General features: G+C 67.4%; 1 protein-coding gene across 9 annotated transcripts in view; it reads left to right on the top strand.

Moving 5' to 3' along the window:
- The first annotated feature begins 445 nt into the window (after positions 1–445).
- The window catches only part of AHDC1 (AT-hook DNA binding motif containing 1), a 60,529-nt gene continuing 38,687 nt past the window's right edge, over positions 446–22,287 (top strand). For 2 of the 9 annotated variants that reach the window (XM_074562654.1, XM_074562653.1), the window contains exon 1: positions 803–1,098. In XM_074562654.1, the coding sequence (XP_074418755.1) occupies positions 963–1,098 (136 nt within the window). In that variant the 5' untranslated portion in view covers positions 803–962. Of the gene's footprint in view, positions 465–563; positions 624–802; positions 1,099–3,092; positions 3,368–9,284; positions 9,627–20,873; positions 21,413–22,287 lie in introns of those variants that run through there. The other 7 variants (XM_074562652.1, XM_074562650.1, XM_074562660.1 and 4 more) reach the window with 6 other exon arrangements.

Genomic DNA, 22,287 nt, shown 5'->3' with positions numbered 1-22,287 from the left:
AGAAGGGAAGGGGAGGGGGGGAAAGAAGGAGGGGAAAAAAAAAAAAAAAAAAAAAAAAAAGGGGGGGGGAGGTGGGGGGTGGAAAAGGAAGGACTACAAGGCCCGGCATGCCCCGGCGGTGCTGCACGGCTCCCCGGGGTGCCGGATGCTGGCCGTGCCGCTGACAGCGGAGCCGCGGTCCCCGCCGCGCACGGAGGACGAGAAGGAGAGAGAGAGAGAGAGGGAGGGAGAGAGAGGGAGAGAGGGAGAAGGGGCAGGGCTCGCCTCGCCCGCCGGCTCCGTTTCCCCCCCCCCCCCCCCCCCCCCCCCCCCCCCCCCCCCCCCCCCCCCCCCCCCCCCCCCCCCCCCCCCCCCCCCCCCCCCCCGGCCCTACAACACACCCGGCTTTTTCTTTTTTTTTCTTTTTTTTTTTTTTTTAATTTTTTATTTTATCCCAGCCCCCACAAAGCCGGGAGCGGCAGAAGGCAAGAGAGAGGGAGGAGGAGGAGGAGGAGGGAGGAGGAGGAGGAGGAGGAGGAGGAGGAGGAGGAGGAAGGGGGGAGGCAGCGGCAAGCCAGGGCTCTGCTGCGCTGTGTCTTTCTTTGCTTTCCGCAGGCGGCGAGCGGCGGAGGCGCAGAGGGGAGGTCGGTTCCCCCTCCGCCTCCCGCTCCGCTGCCTTTTGTGTGTGTGTGAGAGGCGAAGGGGGGGTGGGGGGGTTAGGGGGGGGAAGAAGAGGAGGCAAAAAAAAGAAAGAAAAAAAAAAAAAAGGCAAAAAACACCCCCCCCCCCAACTAAGGGGTAGAAAGGAGAGAAAAAGCCCGGAAAAAAAAAAAAAAATAACATAGAGGGGTGGAGGGGAGCGGGGCGGGGGGGGCAGAGGGAAGGAGGAAAGCGGTGAGGAAAGAGCAGGCAGGGGACGGAGGAGGGGGCGGGCTGGCAGGAGCGGAGTTGCCTGGGGAGAATGTGAGCAGGAGGCGCTGGAAATGCTCTCGTTGAAGGTGGCGAGCGGTGCCGAAGGCTCCGGGACTCCCGCGGCCGGTCAGGAGGTAGCCCCGCCGGACGGCAGGAGCCTCCCCAAACGGGCGGGCTCGGAGGGGCCGGGAGCGCAGCAGCCGGTGGGTGAGTACCGGGGACCCCCCGCCTTTGTGTGGGGCTGGGGGGAGGAGGAAAGGGGAGGCGGGGTGGGCGAGGGGGGGGACACACACACACACAGAGACAGACGGGACACCCCCTTCGGGTAGAGTGGAAGGTGGGGGGGGAAGGAGGAGGAGGCGGCGTGTCGGTGTATGTGTGTGTGTCGTCGTCGTCCGTCCCCGTCCCCCCCCCCCCCCGTCCCCCCCCGCCGTCCCCCCCGGCTCCGCTGAAGTTGCGCGGCGAGTTGGTGCCAAATTGCAGGAGTTTAATGGCACTTGGGGCGGGGAGGGGCGTGCAAGGGTGGGGGGACGGGGGGGACCCGGGGCGAGCCCCCCCCCCTCCCCCCCCAAAGGAAGGGGGGCTGCGATCTCCACGAGTTCGGCCGCCTCCCCCCTGGCCGGCCCCCGTCTCCTTGTGTCGCGTCCCCCCCCCCTCCGCCGTCTTTCCCCCCCCCTCCTTCTTTCCCCGTTGAGTGACAGCTGTCAGAGCCGGCTCCCTCCGCTAGAAGGCAGGCCGAGCGTGTCAACAACGTTTGGGGTTCGCCGGGGGACGTGTGGGGGGGGGCCCCCCCCGGGGGCTGAGCATCTCACTCCCCCCACCCCCCCCCCCCCCTTTCCCCTGGCAGCCGGGACCCCGGGGGAGCAGCGGGCCGGCCCGCGGGGGGCAGCCCCGGAGGCGGAGGGGAGGCGGGGGGGGGGGGGGAGCGGGCTGTGTGTGTTTGTGGGGGTGTTGGGGGGGGGGGGGGTTTTCACCCCGGCGCCGCCGGCGAAGTTGCGTGGTTGCGCGGGGCTCGGCGAGCGGTTGTCGCTTCGGTGCCTGTCATCCCCCCTCTGATTTGTTTTTATCGATCAGCTGATTTAAATCCATCCCCCCCCCCCTTCCACCACCACACACACACACACACACACACACACACACACACACACCCCCAGCATGGCCCCCACGGCGATGGGGACAGCAGGGGACCGGTGGCTTTGGGGGGGGGCTGGAGTCACCTCATGGGGTCATGCCAACGCCGAGACCCTCTGCCCACCCCGGGGACGTGTTTGGTGTCCCCAAGGCCCGGGGCAGGTGGAGTGACACCTGGGTCCCCGCTTGTTTACGTGCTGGGGGGGGGTGGGACACACGATGTGGCCCCAGCCCGCGACAAGGTGGCCTCGTGCATCCAAGCCCCTCGGCCCGTGGTTGCCAGGAGGGCCACCGAAAGCCAGGGGCTGAGCTCATTGTGTGCCGCCGCCGCTGCGAGCCCCGGGCGCGCGGTGGAGTCGCTCCAGATTTATCCTGGCGTGACAGAGAGCAGAAGCGAACCCCCCGGGGCGACGGGCACGCATCCTGCCCCGCTCCCCTTCCACCCAGGCGCCGGCGGGCGTTGGGGGCGCGTGGTCCAAATCGGGGGCCCCCCCACCCCCAGGCCTCCCCCCACCACCACCTCCTTTCCTCGCCACCACCACCCCCCCCCCCCCCCAGGTGTCCCCTTACACTGGCTTCTCCTGCTGGGCTGAGGAATTTGCAGGGGAGGGTGGTGGTGGTGGTGGTGGTGGGGAGGCGGGGGGGGTGGGGGGGGGGGGGGGGGCTGGAGAAGGGATGGCGCGACGCCAAATTCCGCTCTGCCATGTCTCTGTAACCTGAATAGGCCAACTCCATCCCCGGTGCGAGTCCCCCGGGGCTCCGCCGCGCTCCGATGCAGTCAGGCGGGAGGTGGCCCCCCCGCCTTGTCCCCCCCAAGCCCCAGTCCCCTGTCCTTCCCCCCCCCCCCCCCCCGCCTTCTTCCCACCACCAACCCCGTGAACCACAGTCCGGTTCCCTCCCTCCTTCCCACCGTCCGGCGAGCGGCCGCCGGCCGCAGCAACCGCGCACCCGCCGTAGCCACCGCGTGCCCGTCGGCAACCGATCCGGCAGGAGGTGGAGATGACCGGGGGTGGTTGTTTTTTTTTTGGGGGGGGTGGGGTGGGAATGAAGGGTTGGCACCGTAGCGGGGACGGTGGTGGCCAAGGACACACGCCGGGAGCGGGGCGGCCGGCGGTAGAGAAGTGATGGAAGCCCGTGGAAGGTTACGGGAAGCCTGGGGGGGCCAGCGCTTGCCCTGGCCTCCTTAGAGGAGGCAGCAGGGACCCGGGGCGGGCTATTTCTGCTGAGATCCCGAGGAAAGCTCTGGGAGAATTGTGGGCTTCTATAAATAGTGTGTGTCAGCCGAGTGGAAACAGGGCCTTGAAATGCTCCTGCTATTCTCCCGAGTGCTTGGAACCAGCTCTTGGTAAACAGGGCAGCGGTGGGGAGGGCTGTTTCCTTCTTCCGGGCTCGTTAACGGGAGCGTGGTGCGGGGGGATTGGGAGGGATGGCGGAGAGGGGGAATTTTTGCCTGGCGTTAGGGCAGGGCTCTCCCTCTCCGGGGCCGGCCGGCTGGATGCTGGGCTGTGGCCGTGCTGCCCGGATGCGGGATGGCCCCTGAATGCGTCGCAGATGTGTGTTGCGTGTGTGTGTGTGTGTGTGTGTGTGTGTGTGTCCCCTCCTCAACTTCGCCGTCGTCCCTCCCCACCCAGCCCGCCCCGCCCAATTCTTCGGGGTTGGGATGCGCGGTCCGGCCGCGGTCCTCGGGGAGACGGCGGTTCTCGGGGTGCGAGGGCTCGGCTGGATTGGGAGATGCTCCGCAGGCTCCCTCCTCTTGCATGGGTGTGTGTGTGTGGGGGGGTCACAGCATGGTTCCCTCCGCTCCCCTCCATGCGTCCGGGCTGGAATCGTTCCTGCTGTACCTCGGGGACAGGCGCTGAGCGGTGCCTGGGCCCGGTGCATGTGCTGCAGGGCAGGGATTTGGTCCCGTGGGACCAGCACCCGGGCGCTGGGGGGGACCCCCTCCCTTTGGCGGTGGTGGTGGTGGGGGGGGGGGAGTTTGCATGCCGAGGGGACGTGGTGACATGCGCCGTGGGTGTTTGCTTGGCTCCGGGGTGCATCCCCACAGTCCCACGCTGGGGGAGCGTTTCGGCTTCGCACGAGGACCCGGCATCGCGCGCGGCGTCGCCTCCCCCCGCACCCCGCTATTTACCCCGTGCCGCAAACGGCGGCGCCAAGCCCGCGCTATTATTATTATTTTTTTTATTATTATTATTATTTTTCCAGCAAAATGACACAGAGGGGGAACAACCGGGGTACCGCCAAGGTGCCCGCCGCCAGTTTTTAAGGCGACGTGCGATGGGGCTGCGCGGTGAGAGGCACCCGGCGCGCCGGCGGTGCGGGGAAGGGGGGTGGTTTGGCGTCGCGAAGCGAAGCAGCCGGCACTCGGTGGGGGTGTCGCAGGGCTGGGGAGCTCCCCCCCGGCCCCGTGGGCTGCCTGAGCCGGGCGAAGGCTGGGGTGCTCGGTGCCGGCGCGGCGGAGCGTGCCGCTCTGTGGGGGTGGGAAGGGGTGAGTGCCAGGCCAGTTTTATTTTTTTTTCCCCCCTTTTTTCCCCCTTTTCCTCCTTCCCACCCCCCTTTTCTCCTCCCTTTCCCCCCCTTTTCTCCTCCTTTCCCCCCCTTTTCCTCCTTTCCCCCCTTTTCTCCTCCTTTCCCCCCCTTTTCTCCTCCTTTCCCCCCTTTTCTCCTCCTTTCCCCCCCTTTTTTCCCTCTCTTCCCCCTTTCTTTTCTTCCCCCCCTTTCTTTTCTTCCCCCCCTTTCTTTTCTTCCCCCCCTTTCTTTTCTTCCCCCCCTTTCTTTTCTTCCCCCCCTTTCTTTTCTTCCCCCCCTTTCTTTTCTTCCCCCCCTTTCTTTTCTTCCCCCCCTTTTCTTCTTCCCCCCCCTTTTCTTCTTCCCCCCCCTTTTCTTCTTCCCCCCCCTTTTCTTCTTCCCCCCCCTTTTCTTCTTCCCCCCCCCTTTCCCCCCCCTTTCCCCCCCCCTTTCCCCCCCCCTTTCCCCCCCCCTTTCCCCCCCCCTTTCCCCCCCCCTTCCCCCCCCCTTCCCCCCCTCTTTTCCCCCCCTCTTTTCCCCCCCTCTTTTCCCCCCCTCTTTTCCCCCCCTCTTTTCCCCCCCTCTTTTCCCCCCCTCTTTTTCTCCCCCCTTTTTCCCCTCCCTTCTTTTTATCCCCTCTTTTTCCCCCCCCCCCTTTTTTTCCCCTTTTTTTTCCCCTCCCCCACCCTGCCCCCCCCCCCTTTTTTTTTTTTTTTCCCCCCTTCTTCCCCCCCCCCCAACCCCTCGCTCCCTCTCTGTGGGTTGAGCGCTGGGGCGACAGACAGGGAAAGTCTGAGCAATGGTCTCCGCGCTGGTGCTGTCTTCAATCACCGCGTCCCAGAATCCCTCGCTCTGGGCCTTCTAGGCACAAGGGCTTACAGCGAAAATCGGCAGCTGCAGCTGCGAGTGAAAGCACAAGAGCCCGGCTGGGTCTTTGGCATCGGCAGGAGAGCAAAAAAAAAAAAAAAAAAAAAAAGCTGGGGGAGGCGAGGAGGGAAAAGGAGGAGGGTGTTTGAGGCTGGGGGGTGGGGGGGGGGGAGGAAGAAAAAATGTGCCCTGTGGTTTTTTTTTTTTTTTCCAGCCTCGCCACCGAAGGGTTGTGTTTCAGAGCATCGGTTCCCCGGGCGTGAGAAGAAGAGGCGGGAGGGGGAAAAAAGGAGAAAGAAAGGGGGGGGGGGTTGAGGGGGGGTGCGGAGCGATGCCTCCGGGGAGCTCATTAAAATCCGTCGGCTCCCCCCTTTTCGCCGGCCGAGGGAGGCTGGAATACGGAGGGGAAAGGAGGGAGGGAGGTGCTGGGAAGGAACATGCCTGCGGAGCGGCTGCCCGGTGGGGACATTTCCCGGCCCAGGCAGGAACGCTGCCCGCGGGCTCACCTGTCGGAGCACGCAGGGCGCCGTCGTGCCAGCGGGGCCGTGACAAGGGCGGGCCGACGGCGGGGACTCCCTCTGCGGCAAGGCCAAGTGCGTGCATGTGTCCCCCCCCCACCCTCCCAGGGGACACCCAGCTGGGCTGGGAGGTGTGATGAGCTGCCACGGCACAGGGAGGGTGGCCGGGGTGTGGGGACGGGGGACAGAGGGGCAGGGAGGGGGCTGCGAGGGGTGGGAAGGCAGAGGGGGGGGTCCGCGGAGGTGTCGGCACGTGCGCAGGTAGGGTTTGGTGTGTGGTGATGGAGCTGGGGGGGTGTGATGAAGGTGGGTCTGTGCAGGTGCTGGCAGGGGACACGCCACCGTGGCGAAAATACCTCCTTCGGTGAAGGGGACGGGGACAGAAGTGGTGGGGACCATCGCTCCCGGGGACGCACAGTGGCAGGGACCCCCTTCCCCGTGCCGAAGCCCACCCCCGCCAGGCATGGACGCGGGCGAGCGCCGACGGAGCCTGTCCCGGCGCGGTGCGGGGAGCCGGGGAAGGGGGGGGGAGCGTGGAAATGTGGTATTGATCCTCTCGGAGGGAGAGCGAAGCCGTGCTGGCATCCGCCGGCTCCAACCTCTGCCCTTCCCGCCGCTAAACGAGCTCCAGGCGGAGGGAGCAGCATCCCATCCCAACCCCATCCCATCCCAATCCCATCCCATGGCCGCCGCCGCCCCCGGGGCCCCGAGCCCCGCGCAGGCTCTTCGCCTCCTGCTGACTTCAGCGCCTGGGCTTGGGCTCGGCGCCTGTAACATTCCTCCCAAAACCTGGGCTAAAATATCTGGAGGAGGCCGGAGCGCCTCGGGCGAGGGAGACGAGCTCTTCAGCTGCGGGAATGCGAGAGGCTGCTCGGCCCGGAGGCGATGGAGGGGCCGCCCCGCTCCCCGCTGCATCCCCCTCCCCGGGAATTCGCCGGGAATAAATCTCGCCCGGCAAACTTGGCGGTTGGGTTGGGGATGGATGCGCCCCGGCAGAAGCAGGGGACCGCGGCCCCCCCCCCCCCAGGCCGTGCGTCACCGGATGCGGGGTGGCGGGGAGCGGGGTGACAGGGAGCGGGGGGCGCGGGGAGCTTGGTGGCATGGTGCGGGGCATGGGCGGCACAGGAGCAGGATGGCAGGGAGCAGGGTGGCATGGCGAGGGGGACAGGGTGGCGGGGGGAGCGGGGTGGCAGGGAGCCGGGTGGCATGGGGAGCAGGGCGGCATGAGAGATGGGCGGCAGGGTGGCATGGAGCAAGGGAGCAGGGCGACAGAGTGGCACGGGGGAGCAGGGTGGCAGGAGAGACGGGTGGCAGAGTGGCAGGGTGGCATGGAGCAAGGGAGGCAGGGGCGACAGAGTGACACGGGGAGCAGGGTGGCATGGTATGGGGGACAGGGTGGCAGGAAGCAGGGTGGCACGGGGAGCAGGGTGGCAGGAGAGACGGGTGGCAGGAGAGTGAGGTGGCGGAGTGGCAGGGTGGCATGGAGCAAGGGAGCAGGGTGACAGAGTGGCACGGGGAGCAGGGATGGCAGGGAGCGGGGTGACATGGAGCAGGATGGCAGTGAGGAGGATGGCATGGCATGGGGAACAGGGTGACAGGGTGGCATGGGGGAGCGGGATGGCCGGAGAGTGGGATGGCAGAGTGGCAGGGTGGCAGGAAGCAGGGGAGCAGGGTGACAGAGTGGCACGGGGAGCAGGATGGCATGAGGGATGAGTGGCAGGCGAGTGGGGCGGTACGGAGCAAGGGAGCAAGGAGCTGGGTGGCCGAGTGGCAGGGGGAGCAGGATGGCGGGGAGCAGGGTGACATGGGAGCAGGATGGCAGTGAGGAGGATGGCATGGCATGGGGAGCGGGATGGCCGGAGAGTGGGAAGGCAGAGTGGCAGGGTGGCATGAAGCAGGGGAGCAGGGTGGCAGAGTGGCACGGGGAGCAGGATGGCAGTGAGCAGGGTAGCATGGCATGGGGAACGGTGACAGGGTGGCACGGGGAGCGGGATGGCTGGAGAGTGGGGTGGCCTGAGGGATGGGTGGCAGGAGAGTGGGGTGGCAGGCATGGGGTGGTACGGAGCAAGGAGCCAGGTGGCAGAGAGGCACGGGGAGCATGGTGGCAGGGAGCGGGGTGGCAGTGAGCAGGGTGGCAATGGTGTGGGGAACGGTGACAGGGTGGCACGGGGAGCGGGATGGCTGGAGAGTGGGGTGGCCTGAGGGATGGGTGGCAGGAGAGTGGGGTGGCAGGCATGGGGTGGTACGGAGCAAGGAGCCAGGTGGCAGAGAGGCACGGGGAGCATGGTGGCAGGGAACGGGGTGGCATGGGAGCAGGATGGCAGTGAGCAGGGTGGCAATGGTGTGGGGAACGGTGACAGGGTGGCATGGGGAGTGGGATGGCTGGAGAGCGGGGTGGCATGAGGGATGGGTGACAGGAGAGCAGAGTGGCAGGGTGGGGTGGAGCAAGGGAGCAGGGTGACAGAGTGTCACAGGGAGCAGGACGGCAGTGAGCAGGGTGGCATGGCTTGGGGAACGGTGACAGGGTGGCATGGGGAGCAGGGTGGCATGAGGGATGAGTGGCAGGCGAGTGGGGCGGTACGGAGCAAGGGAGCAAGGAGCTGGGTGGCCGAGTGGCAGGGGGAGCAGGATGGCAGGGAGCAGGGTGGCATGGGAGCAGGACGGCAGTGAGGAGGGTGGCATGGCCTGGGGAACAGGTTGACAGGGTGGCATGAGGGATGGGTGGCAGGAGAGTGTGGTGGCATGGGGAACAGGGTGGCATGAGGGACGGGTGGCAGGAGAGTGTGGTGGCATGGGGAACAGGGTGGCATGAGGGACGGGTGGCAGGAGAGTGTGGTGGCATGGGGAACAGGGTGGCATGAGGGACGGGTGGCAGGAGAGTGTGGTGGCATGGGGAACAGGGTGGCATGAGGGACGGGTGGCAGGAGAGTGTGGTGGCATGGGGAACGGGGTGGCATGAGGGAGGGGTGGCAGGAGAGCCGGGTGACATGGGGAGCAGGGTGTCAGGCGTGGGGTGGTACGGAGCAAGGGAGCAAGGAGCCGGGTGGCAGAGTGGCATGGGGAGCAGGACGGCAGTGAGCAGGGTGGCATGGCGTGGGGAACGGTGACAGGGTGGCATGGGGAGCGGGATGGCTGGAGAGCAGGGTGGCATGGGGAGCAGGGTGGCCTGAGGGACGGGTGGCAGGAGAGTGGGGTGGCAGGCGTGGGGTGGTAGGGAGCAAAGGAGCAAGGAGCCGGGTGGCAGAGTGGCACGGGGAGCACGGTGGCGGGGAGCGGGGTGGCATGAGCGCGGGGTGGCGGGGAGCAAGCTGGGGCTGGGTGGCTGAGGAGGGACAATAAATGCGGAGAGGGAGGCGCTAGGCGGGAGCCGTGTGAGAACCAGTTTGCGAGGTCCAGATTGGCAGCAGATCCTGAACCAGGAGGAGCTGAGCATCCATACGGCCCCTGCCGAGATCAGACGAGACGACAGCGAACTCGGTTTGGGGGAAGAAATTGGAGGCGGGGGAAGCTTTTTTGCTGAAATGAAATTTGAACCCCAAAGTGGGAGGGAAGTGGAGGTGGGGGGCACGGCTCTCTCCACATGGTTATTACTGCTGTTTTCCACCCAGCTGAAAGGAGAATGTAGCTTAATATGGACCCGCGGGGAGGAGAAGCGATCGGGAACGGGGATTTGTCAGGAGGGAGCTGGGAAACAGCGAGAGAGACGTAGAGGTGAGAGTGGCCAGCACATTGCCCAGGGAGGTGTTTGCAGCCCGGCAGGAGAGGACGGAGCCGGGCTGGAACAAGGCGCTATTGTTCTTGGCGAGCGGGGGGCCAGCCCGCGGCCCCCCCAGACCCGCAGAGCCTGGCGGAGTCGGCGCGGAAGGTTTTTTTGGGACCAGTTTTCCACCCGCTCCCCCCGGCCAGCCCAGGGCAGATCGCCGGCCGGGGAAGCGGGATGAGCTGAGGGTGTTGAGGTGCGCCAAAGGGACCGGCCGAAACGCCGAGGGGGGGGTTGAAGCGAAGGGGTGCGTTGGGGGGAGGCTGATGGCAGGTGAGAGGACAGGGATGAGCCGGGGGAGTTTGGGATGGGCAAGCGGGAAGGTGGGGGCGGCGGAGCGGGGGGCTCGGTGACTGGGGGACGGGGCTGTGGGCAAAGCCCGGTGTCCCTCGGCTGGCAGGCGCGGTGGCTGCTCCTGGACGCGGGCGTGGGGCCGGGGAGGGCGAACCGGAGGGGCTTGGTGGCCTAGGGACCCTGTCACCCCGCGGTCCGGGTCCTGCTGCCATCCCCCTCTTGGCTGTTGGCATCTCTCCGGCAGCCGCCATCCCGCGTGTCGTCCCCTCGGTCCCTCGCCCATTGCCGCCCTCGGCACGCCGCCGCTGCCGTCGGCGTCTCGCTCTCTGCCCCCGGCACCGGGCACGGAGGCGTTGGCGAGAACAGTGGCCCCGTCCCGCTGCTGGCATCAACCGTCCCCTGGGCCGCAAGCGGTGCTTGGGGACACCCCAGGGTGCCCGAGAGCGGGAGGAGGGCAGGGACCGGCGAGGTGCATAGGGGCTGGAGGAGGAAGAGGAGGAGGAAGAGGAGGGAGAGACGCGCAGCTCCGCGGGGCCTGGGGGCTGTGGCCGGGGAGGGGGCGGCGAGGCGGGACCCAGCTTTCGCAGGGCTCTGGGCGAAGCTGAGCGTGTCCCGGCCCTCCCTGTGCTGCGGCCGGGGGGACAACCTTGCCCCCCCCAAGCTGGAAAAGGAGAGAACCCCCCCACCAAGTGCAGCCCTGGCATTTTCACCCTTTCCCCACCCCCCTCCCCCAGTTCCCACCTCTCTGATGTTTCAAACGCGGCGCAGCAGAAGCACCTCGGCAAGCGCACACTAAATATTCGAACGCACATGGGCGGCTTCGGCTTCGCTGTTGCTCTCGCCTTTCCCCGGCCTCTTCCGCGGTGGCTACCGCTCTGGGAGGCCCCCCCAGATTTGGGATGGGGGGTGGCGGGGGGAGGTACCCCTTTGGGGTGGTGGTGGGGGTGGGGGTGGGGGGCGCTTCTCCTCTCCTCCAGGACAAGGGCGTCATATTTTGCTCCCGCTCTGAATTATTCCGGCTGCTCCGACCCAGGCCGGCGCGGTGCTCGGCGTCGCCGTGCCACCCCGGGAGTGGGGTGTCGGGGGGGGGTGTGGGGGTGTGTGTCATCGTGTGTTGTCATGTGTGTGTGTGTGCGTGTCCCCCCATCACCGCCCCCAGCCCACCCCGCTGCCAGCCCCGGCTACGCGCATGGTGGTACCGCCGCATCCGCCCGACGTCCTGCATCCTCCCCGTCCTTCATCCCTTCTCCTCTTCCTCCCGGAACCTCGGCACCCTTGCAGCCGGGCTGGGCGCCCATCGGGGCTGGTGTAGGGGGGGAGAAAAAGCGTTTCCCCCCCCCGCCTCCTCTCTCTCTCTTTCTCTCCCTCCCCGGCATTCCTCGGGAGTGAAACACAAGAGCTGGCAGGGCATTCCTGCTTTCTCTGGCCTCCGCTCCTCCGGTGCCTGAACAAAGCCCTCCTGCCTCTCCCGGGAACCCGGGATTTGAAACGGGAAAGGCGGCTGCGTGGCAAAGCGAAATGTCCTCCTCCGGCCTATTTTTGGGGAGGTTTTAGGGTTCGGGGTGGCGGGGCGGGGGGGGGGATGACACACGCATAAGCGGGCAAGGTCCCCGCCGTCCCCCACAGGGGGGGCAGCTCCGGCCGGGGGTCCCGGCCGGAGCTGCCCCCCCTGTGGGGGACGGCGGGGACCGTGCCCGCCCCGTGGCATCCTTCCCCAAGCTGGGAGATGCCGGAGGGCTGGCCGCTGGCCCTTGGCTGGCTTTTTCGCGTCCCCGCCATCTCGCTGCCATCATATTGCTATGGAAACGGAGCCCAGGAGAGGACCGGTTTCAAACCCCCAGTTTGGCCCCCAGTTTGATCCCGGCTCTCAAGCACCATCCATCTCCTCTAAGCCTGACCAGCTTCCCCCCCCCTGCCCCGCCGCCACCACCACCACCACCACCCACCCCCCCCCCCGCCAGCTTTCATCCCAGGGTGATGCATCCCAAAGGGAACCTGCGCTCCGGCTGCCTTCCCAAACTCCTGACACCCCCCACCACCACCACCACTCCTTACAGAACAAAGCCCCCCCCCCCCCTTTCAACTCCCTCCCCGCCGCCCCCGGTGAAACAGGCCCCTGTCGGAGCGCAGTCCCCGACAGCGAAGGTTATTTTAATGGATGCATTACTTTAAACGAACCCTCCGCCATCTGTTCCACCCCCTAATTACGCATGCAAAAAAAAAAAGAAGAAGAAGGGGGGGAAAAAAAAAAAAGCAAAAAAAAAAAAAAAGGCAAAAAAAAAAAAGCAAGCAAGCCCATCTCACAGCCAGCGCGGAGAGAAAGTAAAGATATAAGTGATTTAAATGCGTGTATCCGCGGCTCCGCCGGCAGCTGGGCTGGGGCCGCGCTCTTCCTCGCCTTCCTCCCCGCTGCCTCGGCGAGCCGGGCAAGTTGCGGGCAAGGAGGCGAAGGGATGGCTTTCCTGGCTCCGACGCCTGGGGAGGGTGGCCGTGCTGCCGGAGGGTGGGTGTTGGCAGGGGTTGGAGCGTGTCGTGTCGTGCGTCCCCCCCCTTCTTTTTGCTGCCACCCCCACCAACCCCCCCCCCCCCCCCCGCCCCCCGAAGGTTAGCTTTGCCCGCCGGCTGCCAACCCCAGCGTGGCGGCGGCTGAGCCTTCAAAGCGTGGGGACACGCCGGCATCCCCGGGCTGCCGCGGTGCATGGCGGGGGTTTGGGGGGGAGCACCCCCCCGGCTTGGCCGGGCTCCTCGCCCTGGCGCTGTTTGGTGGGGGCTCGCGTGGGCAAGGAGAAGTCGGGGGGGGGAGGGTCCCTGCGGTGCTGGCGCTGGGTGTTGCGCAGCCCCCTGGGGTGACGCTGGGGGATGTGTCCCCTGGGAGAGGGGCCGGGGGGGACACACGGCTCTGCCTCCCCCCGGGCTGCGCTCAGGGCTGTGGGGCTGTTTCCCAAGCAGCGTTTCCATGAGCCATCCCAAAATCCAGGGATCCCGCACACCCGTTGCCCCCCACCTGCACGATGTTCGACCCTGAGGTTCTGTCCCTTGGGGCTGCAGAGGGTGAGAGCAGGGTGGGGGGGTGTCTGAATAACGCCCCCACCCCGTCCTGGGCAGACAGAGCCTGTAGCTGTTTGAAAAACCCCGTTTTTGAGTCATCCTCCTGCTATGGGGGTGTCCCAGCCGTGGCAGGGGGGTGGCACCGCGGTGCAGGGGCCTCGATCCGGCCACCACCCCCGTGGCTGCCCCGGCGTGACTCAGTTTCCCTCATCCCCACCGCAAACCCTCTCCCCGTGCCACCACCCGGGGGGCCGGCATGGGTGACCAGCGTGCCTTTAGCTGACCCCACGGTGGCCGACGCAGCACCGCGACCACCGTAGCGGGACCACCGCCTGACGCCGGAGCCGACGGTGGGCCTGGGTGCCGGCGTTCCGTGTGTGTGTCCCCCCCGCCTCCTTTCCCTCTCCCCTCCATCTCCCTTTTTTTCCGTGCCTGACTGCAGCAGATGCGCCAGCTCTGCAGGAAGAGGGAATTAAGTTGGGCTGGAGGAATTTTAAAGATTGCTGCAGGCCTGAGGGTCTTAGATCCCCCCGCGGAGATGGGCAGTCATGCAGAATTAATCCTATCGGCAGCCTGGCTCGGCTTCAGCCGGTGCAGAGCTCCAGGAGAGCGCGAGGGAGCGCGGGGGGCGATGCTGGGGGGCGGCTGAGCGAGCCCCGGCGCCTCTCGGCGTCGATGGGAAATTAATAATGAAAAATTAAAAGCCCCAACTCAGCTTTTCCACCCCCCACCTCCCCGCCGCCTTCCCCTTCCCCAGCCCGGAGGTGGGACTCGTAGAGGAGGAGGAGGAGGAGGAGGAGGAGGGAGGATTCTGCAAAGCTTAAGGAAAACCTGTTTGTGGGGTGAGAAAACGCCGGGGCCGCATCCTGCTCTCGGTGAACGGTGCCGGGGCTCTGCCCCGTGCCACCGTGGCGGGGGGGGGGGGGTTGGCTGGGTTTTGGGTGAGGGCAGCCCTTTGCCGCCATCACCCAAAGCCATCTGCAGCGGGCTCATGGGGCGGCAGGAGGGTGCCGCGGTGGCAGGAGGGTGCCACGCCGGCGCAGGGGACGCGGGGACGCGCTGGACGTCCCTACAGCAGCCGCGCGCCACCTCCGAGGGGGTGCCAGGGTGGCATCTGGGCGCCCCGTGGCTCTGCCAGCCCCACGGGCAGCTTTGTCCCCATTGTCCCTCCTGGCCGCCGGGTGCCACCGTGCCAGCGGGACTCGGTGGCTGCGTGACACCGGGCAGGGTGGCCCGCGAGGGCTCTGCAGCTGCTGCCGAGCCCTCTGCTCCTTCGGTTTATAAATAATGCAGCAGCGAGGCGCGTTGGCAGCGCCGCGCACACCCCTGCAGCCCCGGCGCGGCGGCGGGCACTTCGGGGGGCGAACGGCGGGTGCTGTCACCCCGTCTGGGTGACACCAAGCCCCACCACCACCCCGGCGGGGAGAAGGCGAACGCCGGCGTCCCTGCACCCTCGTGCTCCCCACGCCGTTTCCCCCTCCCTCCCCACCTCCAGCCCCACACGCCCGGGGTGGGCGGTGGCGGTGGCGGGTGCCCACGGTGACCCCACGCGCGGGGACGTCCCCGCGCGCCTCGTGGCGGTGGCGCCCATGGCGGCGCGCAGCTTGCACCGTTGCCATGGCGATGTGCCGGCGCTAACGAACCCGAGTAAACATTAACGAGGGAGAGCCCCACGCGGGGTGGGGGGCCGTCGGCGCTCGGGCCTGGGCACCCAGGCGACCTGCGGGACGGGGTGCTGGGGTGGGGGTCACGAGCCCCTCCGTGTGTCTTAGGGTGCACCCAGGAGCCTGACCCCCCTTTAGGCGCTGTTCGAAGCTGGGGTTTAATGGCCAGACTGGGAGTTCTGGGTGCTGGGAAAGAGCAGGGCACTGGGGGGGGGGTCCCCTGTCCGGCGTGGGGGCACCCATGGTGGGAAGGTCCCGACCCTGAGGGTCCTTGGGGTCCCATCCCCGCGCCCCACGGACGCCGGTGCGGTGCGTGGTGCTAGCCAGCGCCGGTGCCATCACCCCTCTCGGTGCAGCACCCATGGGCGTAGGCGCGGTGGGGGCGATGCGGCGGTGGCCGGGTGCCCCCCGCCCCCCCCTCCCTCCTGGGGGCGGCGGGGGGGCTCGGGGCGTTCCTGGCAGCAGCTGCCACCCAGCCCTGCCACCGCCGCTGCTGCAGTTGTCACCACGACTCAACTCGCCGCGTCCCTCCCTTTCCCCTGGCCGCGCCAGCATGGAGACACACGACCCCCCACCCCCGCCACGGCTTGGGTGGGGGTCAGGGTGGGGGTCAGGGTGGGGGTCAGCCCTCCACGCCAGCAACCCCGCCGTGCCCAAGGCCCCCTCCGTGGCTGGTTTAATGGCGCTGCAGCTCATTAAACGGAGGTGCAGGTGCCCCGGGTACCTTCCTCCTCCCGGAGGGCTCTTAATGAGCGGCTGCTAACGAGCGCCTGCGCTCCCCGCTCGCCTCCCCAGCCCCGGGAAGAGGCTGATTGGCGAGAAGGCACCCGGGAGCGATGCACGGGCTCCTTTCGGGGGGTTTAAGGGGTCGAGTGACCCCCATGTCCGCTGCCACTTTGCCATGTCACGGAGGTGGCCTTTGCACAGTGCGCGAGGGTCCCACGTCACCGTCACCGTGCCGGAGCCGGATGGTCCACGGTCCCCACCAGGTGCCGGGGAGCGGCGATGGCTGTGGCAGCCCTCGTGGCCCCGTTGGCTATCAGCCCGAGAAGGGGGGGGCCGACAGCCCGGCGGCTCCCTGCCTGCAGCCTGCCTGCAGCCTGCCTGTTTTTGCGGCAGAGCACCGTACCTGGGGAGAGGGCCGAGGGCTGTCACCGTCCTTGCAGGCGTGTGCCGAGGTGGCAGCACCGCGTCTCTCCCCGGCGCAGAGCTGCTGCGGGATGTGCGTCACGGGCACCTGCTGCCCCGTGCCTCAGTTTCCCCTCCTGGGGGACACAGGGCCCCGGGGGGCTGGTGCTGGGGCTGGGCGAGGACGTGGGTTGAGGCTCATGGTTGTCCCCCCAGCCCCATTTTTGTCCCCATAGTCACATCGTGCAAAGCCACCTGACCCCTGGGAAGCCACCCTGGGCTCTGTCTGCGTGGGGGGCTCCAGGGGGGGTTGGTTGAGGGTCCGTGGCTCCTGTGCACCCCAAAAAAAACCCGGTGGCACTGGCGCAGTGCGGGGGTGCAGGTCTGTGGGCACCCCAGAGGAGGCGGGCTGGGGGCTGCCTGGCTGGGAGGGGGGGGGCCCTTAGGCTTGTCCCTGTCCTCCGGGGGCTGCAGGGTGGGGACAGCCCATCCCGCACAGGACCGTGGACCCGCTCCGGGGCCGGGTCCCCCAACTCCCTGCCGAAGGGAGCCCTAATCCTCCGTGACACGGTGCCCGGCTCCGCGGTGGCTAATTGCAGTGTCCCCAGCTGAGGATTACGGTTTAAAGCGGGGAAGGAGCAGCGGGAGCAGATGAGCTCCCGAGCAACAAAGCTCCCGTTTCCCTGCAAAGCGACTTTTATTAGGGGTATAATTAAAAGCTGACGGGAGGGGAAAATCACGGGGACGGTCAGGGCGAGGGATGAAGCCACCCGAAGGTCCCCGTGTCTCCCCCCCCACCGCCCCCCAAGCGTCCGACCCGCCAGCCCCCCGGCTCCGACCGCAGCGTTTCTGGCAGGGCAGGAGGCAGCGAGGTGCTGGGCTGGCGGAGGAAATCCAAACTCGGCCCCTATGAAAGGGGCTTTGTGTGCCCGGGAAGGAGCAGCCCTCCTCCTTTTTCTCCTCCTCCTCCTCCTCCCTGGCCATGGGGCCGCTTTCCCGCCCGGGGGTGGCCTCGCCGTGGGTGCTGGAGGGAAACTGAGGCACGGGGCAGCACGGCAGCCCCGTGGCCTGCTGTCCTGCTTGGGGTCCCGCAAGGGCTTTTCTCCGTCGCTTACACCCCTGGCATCGTCAGGGGCCACACGTTGCGGGTGAACTCATCCCCGGGGACATGCTGGGCTCCCCCATGGGTGCCCCAAGCGGTGACATCCCTGCAGGGTCTGTGGGGTGGATTGTCCCTGGCCGGGGCTGACCAAGGCTCCGGGAGCTGTGGGGACAGAGGGACAGCACGGGGACAGAAGGACATTTTCCCCCGTCCTCTTCATGCCACCATGATTGCCCTTTCCCCAGCGCCGCCGCCTGCCTCAGTTTCCCTTCACCCCCTTGTGAGCGCTGTGGCTGCCCTCCGGCATGGCGGGACCCCAGATCGCTCTGGGAGGGGGACGGGTTCAAGCCGTGTCGGTGACCCCGGCTGCCACCGTGGATGTGGCCGAGGTCCCCTGGGAAGGGGACACATTGTGGCACCTGGTATTTTGCACATCCCTGGGCAGGTGGTCTTGGGAACATCCCTCCTGCGCCGCTCGGGTCCCATTGCAGGGAGGAGGGTGGGTGCAGGCAAGGTGTGTCCCCCCGCACCGGCCCGGGTTGGGTGCTGCCTTGCCCTGGCCCCGGCCCCGGCGGGCGGTGGGGGGCTCGTTCTCCGCCTGGACAGGAAGACGAATGAATTCCATTACGGGATCGCGATTTTATTCCACGTGTCAGGGAGCCTGAGATTAACTTGCTCACCAGGCTGTGACAAACCCAGACACCCGTGTGCAGGCGCTGGGGCGCGGGGGCTTCGCACGCTCGCCGGGCACGGGGCCGCCCGAGAACCCGCCGTGCCCCCCGGGGCCGCGCCTGTCCCCGCTGCTGCCCTCCCGGCACGGGGGGAGGGTGGCACCGGGCAAGGCAGGGGCCTGGCGCTGCCACCATGCTGTCCCCTGTCCTAGAGGTCCTTTGGCCACCTGAGGATGCAGGTCGTGCGGCCGGGCGAGGTGTGAAGCATCCTCCCGGTACAGCTCACCTGCAGCCCTGGTCCCAAAAAATGGGATGGGAGCAAGGTGGGAAGGGGGGACATGGAGGTTGGGGGACGCTGGCGGTGCTGGGGACACGCCGAGGCCAGCGGACGGCTCTCCTCTCGGTGAGCAGCTGCCCACCCTGGGAGAACGCATGGGGGCCGTGCATCCGTCGTGTCGGGGCCGTGCATCCGCGTGCATGGAGCCGTGCCGTGCTGTGCCGTGCCGTGCCCGTGGGGCCGGCTGCTCTCCCCTCGCCGCCCCCCCCTGCGCGGGCGCGGGCAGCTGGCTCTGTTTGCTGGAGGCTTTGCGCATTCCAGTTCGTGGGTCACTCGCCTTCGAAACCTCTCCGGGGACGGAGGCAGTTGGGAGCCGTAACAAACAACCCAAGGGCTCCGATGACGCCCGCGCCCGGCGCTGCCTGCCAGCACCGAGGGCGGAGAGGGGGGGGGACAGGACCTGGGAGACAGGCCCCCCCACACACACACTCCCCTGGGGTGCGGAGAAGGGGTTTAGGATGGTGCTGCGAGGTCCCAGTAAAAAATAACCGGGGAGGAGGGACACGCTGAGCGCGGGAGCGATGGTGTTCTTGGGGGGCGCGGGAGGGATGCTGCGGTCCCCCCTGCTCCTGGGGTGTCGGGGCTGGGGTGCGGAGTGGGGTGCTGGCAGCGGGGCGTCGGGTGGGATCCGTGCTGGGGGGGAGGCGGCGGAGAAGAGCGCGAGGTGTCGGGGCTGGGGCTTGCTCGGGGCTGGTTCATGTGTCCTGGAATGTGCGTTGGAGCCGTCCCGGAGAGATGAAGGGTCGGGAGCGCGGCGTGGCTTCGGGGGGCTGCGGGGCGGCGCGGGGAAGGTCAGCCTTGGCCAGATGCAGCCACTCCACCCTCCTCCAGTGCTTTGCACATTAATGCAAATGCACTGGCCTGAGTGGTTCATTAGCAGCATGTGGAATGGAATAATGCATCCGCATCCCATTAGCCTAATGAAAAAAAGGGAGCCGGCACCTGGAACAAAGCTGCCGACTCTTGGCTAGTGCTCTGGCTCGGCCATGCTGGGCTGGGGGGGCCCCCCCTTCCCTTCCCTTCCCCTCCCTTCCCGTCCCTTCCCCTCCCTTCCCTCCGCCGCCCCAGCCATCCCCGCTCCTCCGAGCATCCTCGCACCCGGCGCCGCCGCACGGAGGGGACGCCATCCCCGGGATGTCCCCATGGCCGGGGTACAGCCCCAGGGTGGGCAGAGCCGGTATCCCCCTACCCCCGCAGCATCCCAGGGTGTTTTAGGAGAGCAGGGAGGGGGGAGGGAGGGGGGAGAAGACCCCATCCGAGAGTGCCGCAGAGGCGCTGGCTGGGTGTCGGTGCCGGGCAGCGAGATGTCCCCCGTGTCCCTGGGGCTGGGAGCTTGGGAGCCTGAAGGATTAGAGGAAACATTGCCAAACAAACCAGGCTGTGCCGGAACCAATTAGCCTCCAGCAGGCAGAGTTTCAGATGCTGTTATTTCTGCCTCTTCTCTTTTCTCTCCCTCCTTCTGTCTCCCCCTTTTTCCCCCCCTCCCCGGCCCTCCCCAGCCCCTCCTGCCCGCCCCCAGCATCTCTGCTCTCGCCATTCCTCTCCGTGTCGGAGCTTGTTTTGGGCACTGGCTCTGGAGTGAGTCATGCCGCGCGTAGGGGATTTTAAAAGCTTTCTGCTGTCGCTGGGAAGCCGGTTTGGGCTGCTCCGACGCTGGGGGTGGAGCGCGATGCCTCGCAGACAACCCTCGTCTGGGCAACCCAAAAAAAAAAAAAAAAAATTAAAAAAAAAAATTAAAAAAAAAAAAAGCGCCCCCACCTCGACGCCCCGAACCTTCCGTGGGGCCCCTCTTTTTTGTTGGTTTTTTGGGGTGGGTTTTTTTTTTTTTGTGTGTTTGGGTTTTTTTTTTTTTTCTCTCTTTTCGCCGGGGCCGGCTCGGTCACCCCAGCCAGCGGTTGAGTCACAGCTGAAACTTTCGAGCCGTTGGAGCTTCCTCCGCCCGGGGCCCCTCTCCGAGGAAGTGGTCTGCCGGGGCGTCGAGCCCGGTGGGGCGGTTGCCCCGGCCTCGGCGGGTGCAGCACGCAGGCGCGGGCAGCCGGCGCTGGAGGTTGAAGCGTGGGAGATTTTTATTTCTTCCCCCCCCCACCACCACCCCAACCCCACCCCACCCCCCCCCCTCCCTTGCCTTTCCTCCTTCCCTCCACCACCGCCTCCGCCGGCCCCGCTGCCAAGCCTGGGGTGGGGGGGACCCTTCAACGCCACCCTCCCGCCCGTCCGCAGCTGGCCACGGTGTCGTCCCCCCCCCCCTCTTCCGCTGCCTCTCCTCTTCATCCTCCTCCTCCTCCTCCTCGCCTTGAGCTGTGCTGCCGAGGGACTGCAGCTCCCGTGGATCAGGAGGAGATTTAGGTCAAGCGCTCGACTGAGTCGAAACAGCCATCTGTGTGCGGAGGAAACCGGCCACCCAGAGCCCCCGGCGCGGCTGGCTCCGGCACCGCCGCCGGGTCCCGGCACTGCCGGCACCCTCCGAACCCCACAACCGGGCACGCCGGCTGCCTTTGTCTCCTGCAAAGGGGAAAAAAAACCCAACAAAAAAAACACAAACCAAACGAAAATAACCCACCCTACGATTAAATCAATGGGGGAAAACATCCCCCCTGCCCACCCCTTCCGTCAGCCCTCGCTCTGCCGTGGGCATCGCCGCCCAGCGCTGGGAGGTTTGGCACGGAGCGGCCACGGCACGGCTCCAAGGTCGCCCTGACACGCCGCGGGAAGGTGCGCACCCAGGGGAAGGGAGGCCGTCGGGAGCCGGGTTGGGGATGCGGGTGCCCAGGGCCGGAGCCGTCCCCGGGCGGCCGCGGTGCAGGCAGGGCGGGAGGCGCAGGCAGGAGGGAGGCGCTGGCTGCCTGCCCGGAGCCCGGGCTCCTGGGTTCCTGCAGGAACAGGGTGGAGCGGGAGGAGGCCGGGGAGCTGGTGTCATCCCGGCCACGGCTGGTGGGGGGGGGGAAGAGCGTTTCCCTCCCCGGGAGGGTGTGTGGGGGGGTCTCCGCACGCATGACGGTATGCCGAGCTGCACCCCACCTGCCGCCGTGCCTCAGTTTCCCCAGGTGGGGAATCGCAAGGCGGCAGCACAGCCAGGCACCCTGGCGAGGTGGGGAGCCCCGGGTGCCCCTTCGCACCCAGCGCCGGGGTAGGGGCGGCCGCGGCCCCCTCCTGCTCTCCACCTGCCCGGCTTCTTCTCGCTTTCTCCATTTCCTTCCGGAGCCTTTTTTCGCTCGCCGGTGTCTCTGTCGCTGCGCCTGTGCACACGCCCGTGCGCAGGGAGAGGAAACGCCGCCGGTGCCGTGGGAGGGCCGGCGTGCGCCGGACCGGGACTTCCCGCCACGGTGGCTTCGCTGCGTCCCAACCGTGCGACAAGTTGTGCCTGGTCTCGAGCCGGAGCTCGGCCGGGCGCAGGGATGCTCCCCGGCACCTCGCCCCGTCCTCTGCCCACCCGGGGCTCTGCCCGCGCCCCGCCGGGCCCCTCGGCAGCCCGTCGATGTGCCCATCGTGCTTGGTAAGGAGCTTTGCCCACAGCCTGTTTGCACGGTAATCCCACTTTGGTTCGGGGGGATTATGCGTGGGGAGAGCCGTGGGGGGCCTGGAGCGCCCAGGGGCTGGCAGCCAGCTTTTGGGGATCGAGATTTCCCTCATCACCACGGGTTTTGGCCGGGGACATCCTCGTGATGGAGCGGGTCCTGCCAACTGGGGACCACTGGCGTTCGCTGCCAGCTTGCCCGGCCGTGGGGCAAAGCAGGCGGGAGCCCGGCGTCCCTGCGGAACTTCCCTGCGCCGAGCCGTGCCGGGGCTGGGGTCGGTGCTTCCCTCCGGTGGGACGGCGGCGAGCGTGGCTGCATCCGTCGCCGGCATCCCTGCTTCCCGCGGCGCGCCGGCCCGGCGGCGTGCAGGCACGTGCGGGCAGCGTTGAGGCGAGGCGGCCGCAAGCGGGGACACGCAGGCGGCACAGAGGAGGACGTGTCTGGCGTGGGGATGCGGGCTCTGATCGGGGGGTCCCATCCCGGCTTCCCCACAGCCCCAAGTCCCCCAGGGAGGGGGCTCGGAGGGGGGCTCGGTGGATGCCGGGAGCTCGGCGGTTCTTTATGGTCTCAAAGGGCTCCATTAATTCTTTAAATATCCAGCCTTTCCAGGTGGGTTTTGTTGAAAATTAATTTCCGGAGCTATTTTAATTTTGCTGTATTTAATTTGCTGTTTATTTTAATTAATTAACGTCGGGAAAATTCTCTTCTCCCCAGCATCCTGCAGCCGTCTGGGGTGGCTCCACCCCAGGAGGTGAGAGCAAGGGGGGTGTCGGGGGCGCGAGGGGCAGCGGCGGGGAGGGTGCTCGGCCCCCACGGTGCCCACCCGGCTCTGCCGCACCTGCGCCCACCTGCC

This window comes from Larus michahellis, chromosome 19, assembly GCF_964199755.1.
Source record: "Larus michahellis chromosome 19, bLarMic1.1, whole genome shotgun sequence".
Lineage (NCBI taxonomy): Eukaryota > Metazoa > Chordata > Aves > Charadriiformes > Laridae > Larus > Larus michahellis.
Note: the sequence above shows the minus strand (reverse complement) of the source record. Positions and strands in the feature narration are given on the sequence as shown.